Here is a 14,718-nt window from a genome sequence, read left to right as displayed (position 1 = left end):
GGAGACGCCGTGTTGAACGTTATCCTGCCTGCAACATCATGCAGCAGCATCCGGTTTGGCGGGGGGGTCAATGATGGTCTGAGGAGGCATCTCCCTGGAGGGTCGCACAGACCTCCACATGCTAGCCAATGGTACCCTGACTGCTGTTAGGTACTGGGATTAAATCCTCAGACCCATCGTCAGACCTTACGCTGGTGCAGTGGGCCCTGGGTTCCTCCTGGTGAATGCCCGGCCTCATGTGGCCAGAGGGTGTAGGCAGTTCCTGGATGACGAAGGCATTGATGTCATTGACTGGCCCTCAGGTTCCCCTGAATCCAACTGAGAACCTCTGGGACGTTATGTATCGATGCATCCGACGCCGCCAAGTAGAGCCACAGACTGTCCAGAAGCTCACTAATACACTGACCCAGGTCTGGGAGGAGATCCCCCCAGGACACCATCCGCCGTTTCATCATGAGCATGCCCAGATGTTGTTGGTACACACTACTGAGTCACATTTTCAGTTGCAGGGATGAAATTCACGCAAGTCGGGAACAGCCTGGGATTTAAATTATTTACTTTGATTTTCAGCGTAAGTTTGAATCCAGCCCTCAATCAGTTGGTGAGTTTGGTTTCCACTGACCATTGTTACGTAATTTTTTTCTCAACAAATTACATACACAATGTACAGTAAAGATTTTGATCTTTAACATATTTCGTTCATCGAGACCTAAATTCCTAAAATCCATTGTATCCCTGTGTATTCTTATGGAGGGATTGTTGCATACTGATTAAGGTTTCTACCATCGAAGGGGTCATTTCTCTCTAGTTGCAGCATAACATTCCACTAGATGGTGCTCTTTCTATAGCATAGACGTCCGGTCGACTTGATATACCAACAACTTGAATGAAAATAAAGTGTTTCAAAGGGAGGAAAGAGAAGTCATCACTTTTATGACATTATGGCCAACAGAGGTCACTAACAGAAGACATCTGTCTTTATTTCCAGCCCAGTGATAAAACCACTGACTACATTAATCATGGTCATGGGCTAGGACAAAAACTTGAACACTCAGTAGCTATCCAAAAACAGAAATGGTCTTTATGTGGGGTAAATGTCTGATAGCCACATTAATGTAAGGTGTTTGTGTGTGTGTATGTGTGTGTGTGAGAGAGAGAGACACACAGCTGACACTGTAGACTGCAGCTAAAGGACATTGTGTATGTGTGTATATTTATACAGTTGTGCTCAAAGGTTTGCATACCCTTGGAGAATTGGTAATATATGTACCATTTGTAAAGAAAACATGAGTGAGCAGGCAAAACACAGAGAGAGAGAGAGAGAGAGAGAGAGAGAGGGAGAGAGAGAGGGGGGGGTGACATTATATCATACAAAGCTCACTTTCATTCAGGGAATTCCCTATTTCTCATTTATCCTAGTCTCAGTGGTTCTGGTATGTCCGCATTTAAGACCATAGCTCAAACAATTGCCCTCCACAAGATCGAAGCTCAATTTCAAGATTGAAATGTCAACGTAAACAAACAGAAAAAAGATCAGAGTTGCATAAAGGTTTCCGACCTGCGGTGTGACGGGAACCTGGATAGAAAGCCCAAGAGCAGCATTCGCTCCGGAAACCCGCTTATGCTCATTTGGCTTCAATATTGCGCGTTGGTAGGTAACTGACTAGGAGTCAAGGAACTTTAAGCGCAGTGATTTGGCCTCTACTTTCGGGTAGTGCATAAAGCTATACGTGGCCGCGGCCGTTTATAAAAGCACAGCTACGTCCTCCATTGAAACATTTGTTTTCCCCGCTAAATGTCATTCTAGCCCTTCACGTGTGAATGCCCCTTTATTGAAAAACAAAAATCCCACCCCACCGTCGACGCGATTCAGCGTGTCTTCGGGCTATAGTCAAATCAAACATACTTGATTAGTATTATTTATAAAGTAGGCCTACATTCAGAAAAGGTTTTGATGTTTCTCACTCAGCAATCACAGAGCCGCACACAGAGACTCCGCCCTGCCTCGCGCTACTTTGGCGCGCTTCCATAGCGGTGCTGATGTTGGGCAGGACAGAAGGAGAGAAGGAAGGAGGGGCGGGGGCGCTGCACTGGCTCTACTACAAGTTGAGCCCAGTCCCTCTGTTGCTGCAGCGTGAGGAACAGCCTTGAGGCACAGCCAGTTAAGGAACAATAGGGCAAAAACATACTTTCTCTGTTTCTGGTGGTAGCCTATATATGAGAAAGCCATCTGTATATTATTTGTAAATATGAGAGAGAAAAAAAACATTTTGGCATAGAATATTTAGCGTAAGTGAGAAATAAAGCGTTCGATAATGGTGCATCGCGGTGGTTTTGAAAAGGAAAACGACAGGCGCAACACAGTGATTTGTTATTTGGCTCTGGTGTTCTAGATGGAGAGAGCGCGTGCACATTACGGAGAGATTACTGTTAGCGCGCGTGGATTGAATATAACAGCGGAATTGAGACAGAAGATGCGCAAATCTGACGGGAGAATACAACTCAAGGTTTTATGTCTGATTTGGAACTGAAAGGTTTGATTGATAACGGATTAATTCAAATCTAATTATCAGATCAAATAATGGGAATTTAGCACCACTAAAACCAGCCGTAATACTTAAAACAAGTAGGGACTAACGTAAACATTTGTTTCCCCTAAATTATTTCTTTTGGATTTCGACGAAATGGCAGTAAACACAGACAGTGAATTCGCTAAATCTAACCTGGGAGAGAGCGCCGGGGTGCCCTCAAACGAGCAGGAGACGGAGAAACTTCTCAGCCCAGTGACCACCGAGCCCGCCGGCGGCAACCTAGTAAAAATGTCTTCTTCGTTTACCGTAAATGTGGGGAGCGAAAAGAACGTGGATGCGGATCAGAACGGCCACAGTGTGCCCTTCAGGTCGGGCTCAGCAGGGCACTTGGCGGCTGCCCCGCTCTCCCCGTCCCGGGTCAGTTTGAGTCGCACCTCTTCCACCGGAAACGCTGCAATCCAAGAGGCAAAAAAGCCCAAAGACTATCTCATTCTGGTCATATTGTCCTGTTTCTGCCCTGTCTGGCCCGTCAGCATTGTGGCTTTGGTATATTCAATTATGGTAAGTTATGTTAAAGTTTAGTCTTAATTGTCGTCATTTTTTCATTAAGTCCGTATCCATGCGTGTTGTGTACTTAGCGATATTGACACATATCGTGATAAAATTCGTGAATTGATGCGATAACGCTGACATTTTGATACTAACATTTTCTGTAACTACACCACATAATAAATAAAAGGATGTACAGTAAAAACTTGACATCAGCGAAGAATTATCAGATTATCAGTCACACTAAATGTATTTCATTTCAAAGTTACTTAAGTAATAAAATCGGAAATGTGTCTGCAAGTCGTCGGTCATGTCAATAAAATGATATGGTTACAAATGCATGTGTGCCATACGTGTAGCGTATATAGGCTATAGAAACATTAAGGGAAAGATAATTTACCTAAAGTCAAAGAGCATGGTCTACATCTACAACTTTTACAACAACAACGATATTTATTGAACCTTGTGTACTCTGTGGGAAGGGATGGAAGTTACTTTTTCTATGTTTGTGCGCGAATTGAGTGGGAGACTGTGTTGAACCATGCGAGATATTGCAACGTTGTATCTGTCCTATTACTGCAGACAGCACAGAATAATGGCCCTGGACTTAGGCTAGGTATTTTGTATAAGCATTGTGTGATAACCGTTGATGTAAAAAGGTCTAAAAACTATAGATTGATCACACCCATTTCATTCTTCAAATACAGGTTGGGCCAATGTAGGTTGGCTTATCTTATTGGGGCAGGAAAGCTGGGGCAAGCAGGTGGGGCTCTGGTCTGACTCCTTCCTGACTACAAGGGCAGGGGCAATAAGCAGGCCAGTGTGGGCAGCACAAATACAAAAATGGTATGGGTGTGTCATGTAGGCTGTCTCTCTTTCTCTACTGTCTTTGATTAAGGCCAACTGGCATTTAAATACTGCTGTAATGTTTGTATTTTTAAGTTGCCAATATCATTGCCATTGGCAGTTAGGGAATGCTTGTAATTATTAGTTTTTTCCCAGAGCGAGAGAGGCTGAATGAAACCTTTTTACTTAGCCCAAAATCTTGTCAATGCAAAAAAAAAATGTAGGGGGAGAAGGTTCAGTTTAGTCAAGATAAAAATGTATTTGTATTTTGATACTTGAGGCTTATTTGTTAAAACCGAAGTTTCATAATGCTTAGGTTGTAACAAGTGTACACATACAGTATATGAGCAATGCATCCCTGCAACTTTGAGAATTATCTGTAGATTTTAGATCAGAGTTGTCCCACTTGAAATGCATTCAGTGTATTCACAAAGCTACAGTAGCATAGCATGTCATTCTTCATTGAATACAGGCAGTTGACATCAACAAAAAGTTCTTAGAATGTTGTGAAAGTAATGGATGTATGCACCTATCCAAGGAGAGGAATAAGCAGAGAACCTATCTAATAAATACCTTTTTAGCTTCAAATGTGCTATTGAGTCTTCCCAGAGGAATCAGCCTAACAGGTAGCATGTGTAAAAGAAATGACCAAGCTTTCATTTCGAAAGAAAGTTCAGAATACTCTAGGAACCCAGATGTTTCCAGTTTCTGTTGACGCTGCTAAGGTTGCCCTGGAATTAATGGTGTTACATGATTGATGGCTTTGTCCATGTTTTTTCAGTCTTTGAAAGGAACATTGTTTTTGGTGCCAAGTTGTTCAGCTTGTGTCAGCCTGTGTGCAAAGGGGGTAATTTCAAGCCCCTGACTTGGCAAGAACTAGATGGATGAAAACAAACACATAGAGAAAGCAGCTGTAAACAGAAAAGAGCAACATGCTTACCAAAGAACAAAGAATTCAGCAGCAGCATGCATGCACACTAACATCATTTGGTGCAATGGAATGCCTGCTCCGCAACAGGTGCATCGAAAAACACAATGCTGCAGTGGGGGCAAAAAAGGAATCATGGGAGGTATAGAGGCCATCAACCTTTATTGTAGATTTCCAATTTGGATGGTTCATGTGAAAGTTTAGCATTCATTTGGTATTTTTTTTAACTTAAAGATAGAGATAGAGGCACGGTTTATGTTTGCTAAGATGTTGTGGTTGCTTCTTGTGCCAGATGCAATCAATATAGTCGTCAAGTGATCTAACTTAAAAGCATGAGCTGCTCCCAAATGACGCAAAGTCACTGCCTCGCAGTTTTGCTGTATCATGGCAATTGGGGGGGTCTGTCAGAGTGCAGTGAAAATGTCCTCAGCACCTTCTGAGGTTGTAGGGGATTCATGTTGGACAGGGTTTCGTTGCCTTGTGGCAGGTCAGTTGTTTGCTATCTCAATCGTGGTTGTTGGCCAATGAATGGTTCTCCTCCCAGCACAAAGGTCCTGCCTAATACTTTCTAGTTGGGTATGCACATTTCATTCTTCAACTTTCCCATACGTGCTTGGAGTTGGTGCAAATTAGGCCGTAATCGTGTATTGACAATTCAGGGACAAAGACAATAAAAATGAAAACAGCTCTGGAAAAAGATTAAAGACCACTGCACCTTTTTCTTTCCTTTCCAAAAAATTTGTGAAGGAAAGTTTTGAGTGAGGAACATGCAAACTGAACGTGTCTGTTACTCACTCAAAACATTCCATTTCAACTTTTTTGGAAAGGAAAGAAAAAGGTGCAGTGGTCTCTTAATTTTTTCAGGAGCTGTATATAACAAATAAATTGTAGTTATTATATTTTATTAACAAGACATATAATGTTTTTGCTGGGATAATGTAATGAGTTAATAAAAATCATTGAGAACAGAAATAGTTTCTTGAATCAAGATGAAATGTAAAATAACACTTAACTTCATAATCTGAGGTTCAGGCAAGACTTAAAGGTTTTGGGCATGGTGACATAGAAATGAGATGATTGGATACATTCATTTCTCAAGTTAGGAAGAGTCCTATTTCCAGTTATTCCACTTGAAGTGATGGGTGGACATGTATAAACGCAGGAGGCTATTAATGTCATCCCTACAGAAGTGGTCATCTGAAGCTTGCTGGTTGGGTGGGCAATTGTCCCATTTGTACTTGCAGAGGTCAACACATCTGACACCAAGTGGCTACCTCTGAAGTGGCTATTAAGCAGATTATATGGCAGCTGATTTAACTGGACACAATATATTTAGATGGATGATGTACACCCAACAGTTCTGTAAACCTAATATGGAATGCATGTCAGACAAACATCGGAAGATTTATCTCAGGATTTCCACATTTCCGGTTATTGTTTAGCTTCTACCCAAAATGGGCCAACAGTATTTTGTGAGATATCTGCCACGAACCACAAGGGTTCAAATCTCTGAAGACATAACATTTGTGGTAACTTCATTTGACATCTAAATATTCTTAGGGCACATGGAGTATACAGTATGTTGATCGGAAAACAAAATGACTGGGACATTGTATTACCGTCAATGGTTATTTTGTTACAGCAGTCATGGCCCACAGGATCAAATCATTGGTTGCTCCATATCTACATTTCTAGGGTAAAAAGTCTACTTCCTTGCCAAATTTTGGTTTGTCTACCTGAACAAATGCCTTCTGCACTGTAAAATAGTGTAATTGTGAGCAGACATCTTTATGAAAATGCAATAAATCTGGGGAGTTCCATATCTGAATCTTTTCAGGGAACATACTGTGCATCTACCTCAGCATGAAATATGGCACTTTTATTACAAAATGCACAATTGATCCCAGCACAACTTATCTAGCGTAGCTCCGTTGGTAGAACACAGTGGTTGCAAAGCCAGGGTTGTGTCTTTGACTCCCATGGAGAGACAGAATTAAATGTATGAATTCACTACTATATTGTTTAGAAAGGATCAATCTGGATTGGGTTCCCCCAATCTGCTTAATACAGATTATAGCAGTGCATCTGTGTGACATATCCGTTCAGTGGTTGTCTTATCAGTAGTGCAAGTTTGATGGTGCTGTATTTATTTATGATTTTTGCATAGATATCTCCATACATGTACTAAGCGGAATGCAGTCAAGTCTGAGCATCTGCCATGTAAGCGGAAAACCAAACAGGCAGTCAGTCTGGCCTTAGAGTCTTAGTGGCAGGTTTGTGGTTCCAGTCCTATGAACCTGTCTGTCTTCCCTCATTAGCCTTCCTGTTTCTCTGGCTTTGAAGGATTTCATTCTAGTTGTTGCCACTCTAATAAAAAGGAGCAACATATTGTGTCAGAGATGGTCTTGCTTTTCTGTATAAAAAGAGGCTGTTAGCCAGGTGAGTCAGACAAGTACTGTACAGTTCTGGAAGTCCTGAAAGACGTCTGACTCCAGGACTCATCAAAAGTTCTCTCCAAATAGACCCAGCATCCTGGCTAAAGCTTCTGCATGAACAATTGATCCACCGTCTCACCAATGACACTCCCACCGAGGGAAGGGAATATCGGTAAGGGGCAGAAACCAGAACCGACCGCTCACTCAATAGAAGGCGAGAGAAGTTATTCGAGCCTTTCTGTAGAGGACAAATTCCAGGAGTTCGGCTGCTACACAGTTCTGAAGAGCATTGTCAGTCCTTAGGGAAGAAAGTGAACACACCCACCTGCGAATGCATTCAAATAGAGAAGGGGGAACATTGGTTTTAGCATTACTTGCCAGGATCCCACTGAGCACACCACATCATTTCAATACGAATATGTGGGAAATATGTTGTTGAGATTTTGATCAGAGATGTAAGCCTTTATTTACCCACTCAAAAAGACAGACAGAAATGTGTTTAATTCCTAATGTGTTGTCACCGGGCTTTTAACTATTTACTTCAATTTAAGTTAAAATTGGAATACACCATGTTCCAATTCATGTGCCAATGCCGTGTGTGTTCAGTGTGGCCCTTTTGATTATCTTTTGCTTCTCAAACCATCTTTCTCATGTTGTGTGGGGGCAAGATACACTAGCGTCATCTTCCATGCAGGTTTACCAGTGATCTATTGACTCTTAATGATTGCCTTAATAGTGCTAAATTACATAATTCATGTCTTTCTGACATCTGCCTAGTTAGGGCACTCCTCCTTGGCATTCTGGTGCATTTACCATAAAGGCTAATGCTGCCTGGTTTGCTAGATTTAGCTGAACACAGTAAAAAAGAAAATTTCTGCGGCCAGCTCAAACATAAGGGAATCAAGTGACACATAGTGATATGAGCAAATGATAATGATATGACACACCTGCATGATGACGGACTCATATGGATTTAAACTGCAAAATGTTCTCTGTTGATGTCCACCTTTGAGCAGGGGGGTCAGTATCATTGGCCATAAGATGGGGCCCCCTCCACCAAAGAAGAATAATTAGATGTGTCACCTTTTGAAGTAAATCAAAGCGCCTAATTGGCAGTGGTTGGGGATCTAAAATTTTTCAGCCTTTTTCTTCTCCTGACTGAAGATCCTTCTGTTCATGTTTTTTACCTTTATTTTATGGTGTAATTTTTATACAACTGTGTGTGTGTGTTTTTGCAGGAGCAGCCATTATACATTAAGCAGCATGACTTAGATGTTCACTCTGCACTACGAAACGGCAAGCTCACTTGAAGAACACTCATACACACACAGACACGTCCCTTCCACCAACCTGGTTGTTTCCACTGCAGCTCAATAATAAACTTAACCATCAACGCCATTGCTGCATTTCAATGAGACTCCCTCCACACATATATTAGGCCCTGCTCTAACAGCAATCAGTGAATCCCATTCAGATGACCCTCGCCTTGCTAAAACACACACACACAGACAAGAAGTGCAGACTCACACACACATCTCCATATGGCTAGCTCAAAGTGAGTCATCCTGCCAATGTAATATCATGATATCATCCTAATAAATGAATGAAGTGGTATTATCAAGGAGATGGGGAAGGATGTGTCGCTGAAATGGGATGAGCATTACAGCAGATCTCCCAGTCATCCCATTAGCTATCATCTTGCGGTAATAAAGGGTAATTCAGTTATCATATAAATTCCACTTTGGGGACCAAATAATAGCCACGAGATGCAGATTTATCTTACGTTAAATCATTATTAAAGTCATCATTATCTGTAAGAGACAAAGAGATTAAATTATAAAATATAATATATATATATATATATATATATATATATATATATATATATATAATGCAACCTTTCATATATTACAATGAATACTACCAATATATCTTTTGGCCTACAACAAGTTGGTTAACACTGAGGGCCTCATAGAAGTTGAGTTCAGCACCATGGACAACACCCATGAGCATCTGGAAATAATTTTTTACTATAGAGGCTGTTTCATGGACTCAATTAAGCCTTCTTCTTTACTAAAAATCAAGCTCAATAGACATTCTCCATAGATTTTTTTGTCCTGTTTGCTATTGATCTCCATAATGTTGTGTAGTTTTTTTGTTTGCATGTATGTGTTTGTATGTATTGTTTTTTTGTTTGTATATATTTGTGTGTGCGTGTGGAGTTGCACTAGTTGGAGCAGAGAGGGGTTCATGGGAGAATTTGCACTAGTCTGGGTAATTACAACTTGGTGTGTCTCTTAGTCAGGAAGGCAGCAAATCAGGTCTCACCTCTGGGATGTCCACTGGTCACACACATGCACACACATACATACACATGCACACACAGACAGGAACATTCAGACAGGAAAGAAAAGACATCAAACTAAAAGAAAGGCGGTTTAAGATCTGAATTCTTTCCTACTTGATCATACTTTTGACTGTAGTAATTTTTGAGTATGATAACCACGATGTTGTACATTTCAAATGTAACAACACTGATTGTATTCCTGCCAGTTGTCTCTCTGTGTATGAGGGTGTTGAAGTGTTGTCTGTGTGTGTGTGTTTTCTCTGTGTTTGTGAGGGTGTTGATGTGTTGCCCGTGTGTGTGTTTTCTCTGTGTTTGTGAGGGTGTTGATGTGTTGCCCGTGTGTGTGTTTTCTCTGTGTTTGTGAGGGTGTTGATGTGTTGCCCGTGTGTGTGTTTTCTCTGTGTTTGTGAGGGTGTTGATGTGTTGCCTGTGTGTGTGTTTTCTCTGTGTTTGTGAGGGTGTTGATGTGTTGCCCGTGTGTGTGTTTTCTCTGTGTTTGTGAGGGTGTTGATGTGTTGCCCGTGTGTGTGTTTTCTCTGTGTTTGTGAGGGTGCTGATGTGTTGCCTGTGTGTGTGTTTTCTCTGTGTTTGTGAGGGTGTTGATGTGTTGCCTGTGTGTGTGTTTTCTCTGTGTTTGTGAGGGTGCTGATGTGTTGTCGTGTTGTCTGTGTCTGAGGGTATTAATGGGTTGTTGTCTGTGTTTCGGTTTTCTCTGTGTTTGTGAGGGTGTTGATGTGTGGGTCTATATCTGAGGGTGTTGATGTGTTATCTCTTCTCTTCCTTAGTCCAGAAACAGCCTTCAGTCAGGAGATATGGATGGAGCTAAGAGACTGGGGAAACTGGCTCGCCTCCTCAGTGTTGTTTCCATCATCCTGGGTGTGCTCATTATAGTTGTCTTTGTAACAGTTTCTGGTAAGTAACTAAGAAAATATAAGTCATCAACATTGACGCAATATTCAGTCATCGATCACGTAGATGCTTGGAAAGTCATACTTGCAAGCAATAGAAACAGTTCAAAGTTAAACAGTTTCCCTTGCTCAGAATATGGGTCAGACCACTGACATTGTCATTTTACTCTCACATGACCGAGTGTTACATTATAGCTGGTCCCATCAGACTCACATGACCGAGTGTTACATTATAGCTGGTCCTATCTGACTCACGTGACAGAGATTTACATTATAGCTGTTCCCATCAGACTCACGTGACAGAGTGTTACATTATAGCTGGTCCCATCAGACTCACATGACCGAGTGTTACATTATAGCTGGTCCCATCAGACTCACGTGACAGAGTGTTACATTATAGCTGTTCCTATCTGACTCACATGACAGAGTGTTACATTATGGCTGGTCCCATCGGACTCACGTGACAGAGTGTTACATTATAGCTGGTCCCATCAGACTCACGTGACAGTGTTACATTATAGCTGGTTCTATCTGACTCACGTGACAGAGCTTTACATTATAGCTGGTCCCATCTGACTCACGTGACAGAGTGTTACATTATAGCTGGTCCCATCGGACTCACATGACCGAGTGTTACATTATAGCTGGTCCCATCAGACTCACGTGACAAAGTGTTACATTATAGCTGGTCCTATCTGACTCACGTGACAGAGTGTTACATTATAGCTGGTCCCATCAGACTCACGTGACAGAGTGATACATTATAGCTGTTCCTATCTGACTCACGTGACAGAGCTTTACATTATAGCTGGTCCCATCGGACTCACGTGACAGTGTTACATTATAGCTGGTCCCATCGGACTCACGTGACAGAGTGTTACATTATAGCTGGTCCCATCAGACTCACGTGACAGAGTGTTACATTATAGCTGGTCCCATCAGACTCACGTGACAGTGTTACATTATAGCTGGTTCTATCTGACTCACGTGACAGAGCTTTACATTATAGCTGGTCCCATCTGACTCACGTGACAGAGTGTTACATTATAGTTGGTCCTATCTGACTCATGTGACAGAGTTTTACATCATAGCTGGTCCCATCGGACTCACGTGACAGAGTGTTACATTATAGCTGGTCCCATCAGACTCACGTGACAGTGTTACATTATAGCTGGTTCTATCTGACTCACGTGACAGAGCTTTACATTATAGCTGGTCCCATCGGACTCACGTGACAGAGTGTTACATTATAGCTGGTCCCATCAGACTCACGTGACAGAGCTTTACATTATAGCTGGTCCCATCAGACTCACGTGACAATGTACCATTATAGCTGGTCCCATCTGACACACGTGACAGAGTGTTACATTATAGCTGGTCCCATCGGACTCACGTGACAGAGTGTTACATTATAGCTGGTCCCATCAGACTCACGTGACAGAGTGTTAAATTATAGCTGGTCCCATCAGACTCACGTGACAGAGTGTTACATTATAGCTGGTCCCATCGGACTCACGTGACAGAGCTTTACATTATAGCTGGTCCCATCAGACTCACGTGACAGAGTGTTACATTATAGCTGGTCCCATCGGACTCACGTGACAGAGCTTTACATTATAGCTGGTCCCATCAGACTCACGTGACAGAGTGTTAAATTATAGCTGGTCCCATCAGACTCACGTGACAGAGTGTTACATTATAGCTGGTCCCATCAGACTCACGTGACAATGTACCATTATAGCTGGTCCCATCGGACTCACGTGACAGAGTGTTACATTATAGCCGGTCCCATCAGACTCATGTGACAATGTTACATTATAGCTGGTCCCATCAGACTCTCGTGACAGAGTGTTACATTATAGCTGGTCCCATCAGACTCTCGTGACAGAGTGTTACATTATAGCTGGTCCCATCAGACTCACGTGACAGTCTTACATTATAGCTGGTCCCTTCGGATAATCTGGCACACTTTAGCTCTTTGCTCATTTCTCCAAGTGGCAGGGATTTCATTCAGAAACAAGTTCTTGAGGAGCCTATTATCAAAGATTTCAGACTTTCAGTCAACTAGCGACTCCTAACCTTACGTAAGATTTAAATGATCACATCAACCTCCCACGTTTTGCTTATCCACAGTTTATCTCCAATCAGTTAGATGTGATTTTGGTTTACCAGCAAGTTTAGATTGACTTTTGTTCTATACACCCTCACAGAAGTAGTTTGGTTTGCATGTCTTACTATGTCAACAATCTCAATTGGTTAACCTTGATTGCCATTTTTAAGCAAAAACAAGTTTTAACTTTAACGGGTTGTTTCTAATGTTTTCATGTACATGTACTATATGTTTGTATGTGGTTGTCAGCTCAGCCGATTAACCACCGCAGCTACAGTATCCAGGCTGTGTGACAAGCATACTCCCTTAGGCTGTTTTAGCTACTGATCAGCTTGCCCTACTGTAGGACTGGGTGGACCTTAACCTTCTCCTTCCCTCCATCCCTCCCTCCCAAACAGTTGCCAAGTGACCAACTTATAGACCATGAAACAAGATCACTGCTTCAAGCCGAGCAGCGGATGTGACATGGAGAAAAAAAAAATCATGATTCTGTCAGTCCGGGATGAAAAAGAAAATGATCATCACCTACTCCACACTGTAATAAAGATCAGGAAGACCCTCTTGACAACACAGAAACATTTTGAAATATGAAGAAGAATAAGATGTACTGTAGCAAATAAATAAACCAAATATAAAGGTCCAGAAATGCATGCATAGTTAGCAGTAACATGTGCTTGATGAAGAAAAAGAAAATCCTTGATGTGAAAAAATTATTGAATAAAGAAGGAATGTTGATCATTTGACTTTTGGAGGGACTGTACTGTCATTCCTTTCTCTGTGGAATAAAGAGATTGAAGATAAAGAAGAGAGGAATGAACAGAGAAATTAATTTATGAATCCCCTTAAATTTGACTCCAGGCTTTGGACTTAACATTAAGACAGCTGCATAATAACCTAAACATACACCTGGGTGACCAGACTCGCTGCATTCAAAGCATATACAACTATACAGATCTATTTGCAATATTAATATATATATATATATATATATATATATATACACACATACATAAATATGTAAATGTACAATTTATAAAGCATTTGTATGTTGTGCTGAGCTGAGCTGCAATGATGGCTGACTGACTGGCAGTGGCTGTCACCTGATACGCTCTGCAGAAGGTTGTAATATTTTGCCCGGCCTGACTAAATCATTTACTCCCAACATCCCGTTTTCCCCAACCACTTTCCAAACATCCATGTCTGAGCATGAGTATATGTTGGAAAAGACGAGACCTGTCCTAACCCTCTGTACCGTCCCCTAAAAGTGACTTGGACTGTGTTGATGTCATTTGTTTTGCTGAATGTATTTTGTAGTACTACACAGCCCAACACAAATTCCTCACCTACTGTCAACCTGGACTGCTGTATCAGTATGAAACATATTTATATGAAGAATATATGTAATATATCGTATAGGCATGCTTTGGGCTGAACAGTACACACGTTTTTGTATGTCATTGTAAGGACCCAGTATATGATGTTAAATGAACATTGCTTTCAGGTTGGATTGGCAGTGGTTATAGCATCACTGTACATATACTTTAGCATGCCAGTGACGTTTGCATTTGTGTCACATCACCATGTAATCTGGAATAAGTCACAGTGTGTTCAGATTAAACGGTAACACAACATGACTGTTGTATTAAAAGACTTCAGACTAATGCAGGGTCGTAACACTTCTTATAGTCTTGATAACATCTGCACAATGCTTCATAAAAGTCTTATTAAAGTCTCTTAAAGACTTATAGTTGGACTGATTGTTAAAATCACTACTGAAGTCATTCTATTGAACGTCCATTTTAATTGAAATATAGTGATTTAAAATCTACCTATTATTATGAGTTCAGGACTCCACTTTGTTTTATCAAGGGGTTAAGTAGGTGTTAAACATATATGAGACCAAAGAGATAATTATAGTATAAAGATTTGACAGCATTTAAAATCTATAAAAAAAATATGTTGCCCCTATATAAAAAGGATGCATAGCACTTATTCCTAATCTAAAACTGTGTGATTGATTTGTAAAAGCAGCTAAAACCCGAAAACTGTCTTGATAAAATAATG

The 14,718-nt window shown here is 41.2% G+C and overlaps 1 protein-coding gene across 2 annotated transcripts; it reads left to right on the top strand.

The window, feature by feature from the left end:
- Positions 1 to 1,309: 1,309 nt before the first annotated feature.
- trarg1a (trafficking regulator of GLUT4 (SLC2A4) 1a) lies at positions 1,310 to 14,315 on the top strand. 2 transcript variants are annotated; one of them, XM_010865928.5, is made up of 4 exons: positions 1,310 to 2,534; positions 2,692 to 3,092; positions 10,422 to 10,548; positions 13,053 to 14,315. In XM_010865928.5, the coding sequence occupies exons 1-4, from the start codon at positions 2,513 to 2,515 to the stop codon at positions 13,061 to 13,063; spliced, it is 561 nt and encodes a 186-aa protein (XP_010864230.3). In that variant the 5' UTR covers positions 1,310 to 2,512; the 3' UTR covers positions 13,064 to 14,315. The 2 variants fall into 2 exon arrangements, with proteins under 2 accessions (XP_010864230.3, XP_010864303.3); XM_010866001.5 differs by having other exon boundaries at positions 1,314 to 3,092.
- The last annotated feature ends 403 nt before the right edge of the window (positions 14,316 to 14,718 follow it).

The sequence above is a fragment of the Esox lucius genome, chromosome 1, assembly GCF_011004845.1.
Source record: "Esox lucius isolate fEsoLuc1 chromosome 1, fEsoLuc1.pri, whole genome shotgun sequence".
Lineage (NCBI taxonomy): Eukaryota > Metazoa > Chordata > Actinopteri > Esociformes > Esocidae > Esox > Esox lucius.
This window is presented reverse-complemented; position numbering and strand designations above follow the sequence as displayed.

Coding starts and splice junctions, on each gene's coding strand:
- trarg1a (XM_010865928.5), top strand. CDS start 2,513: ATGTCTGATTTGGAACTGAAAG. Junction 2,535..2,691: donor GTCTGATTTGGAACTGAAAG/GTTTGATTGATA, acceptor ACGAAATGGCAG/TAAACACAGACAGTGAATTC. Junction 3,093..10,421: donor CTTTGGTATATTCAATTATG/GTAAGTTATGTT, acceptor TCTCTTCCTTAG/TCCAGAAACAGCCTTCAGTC.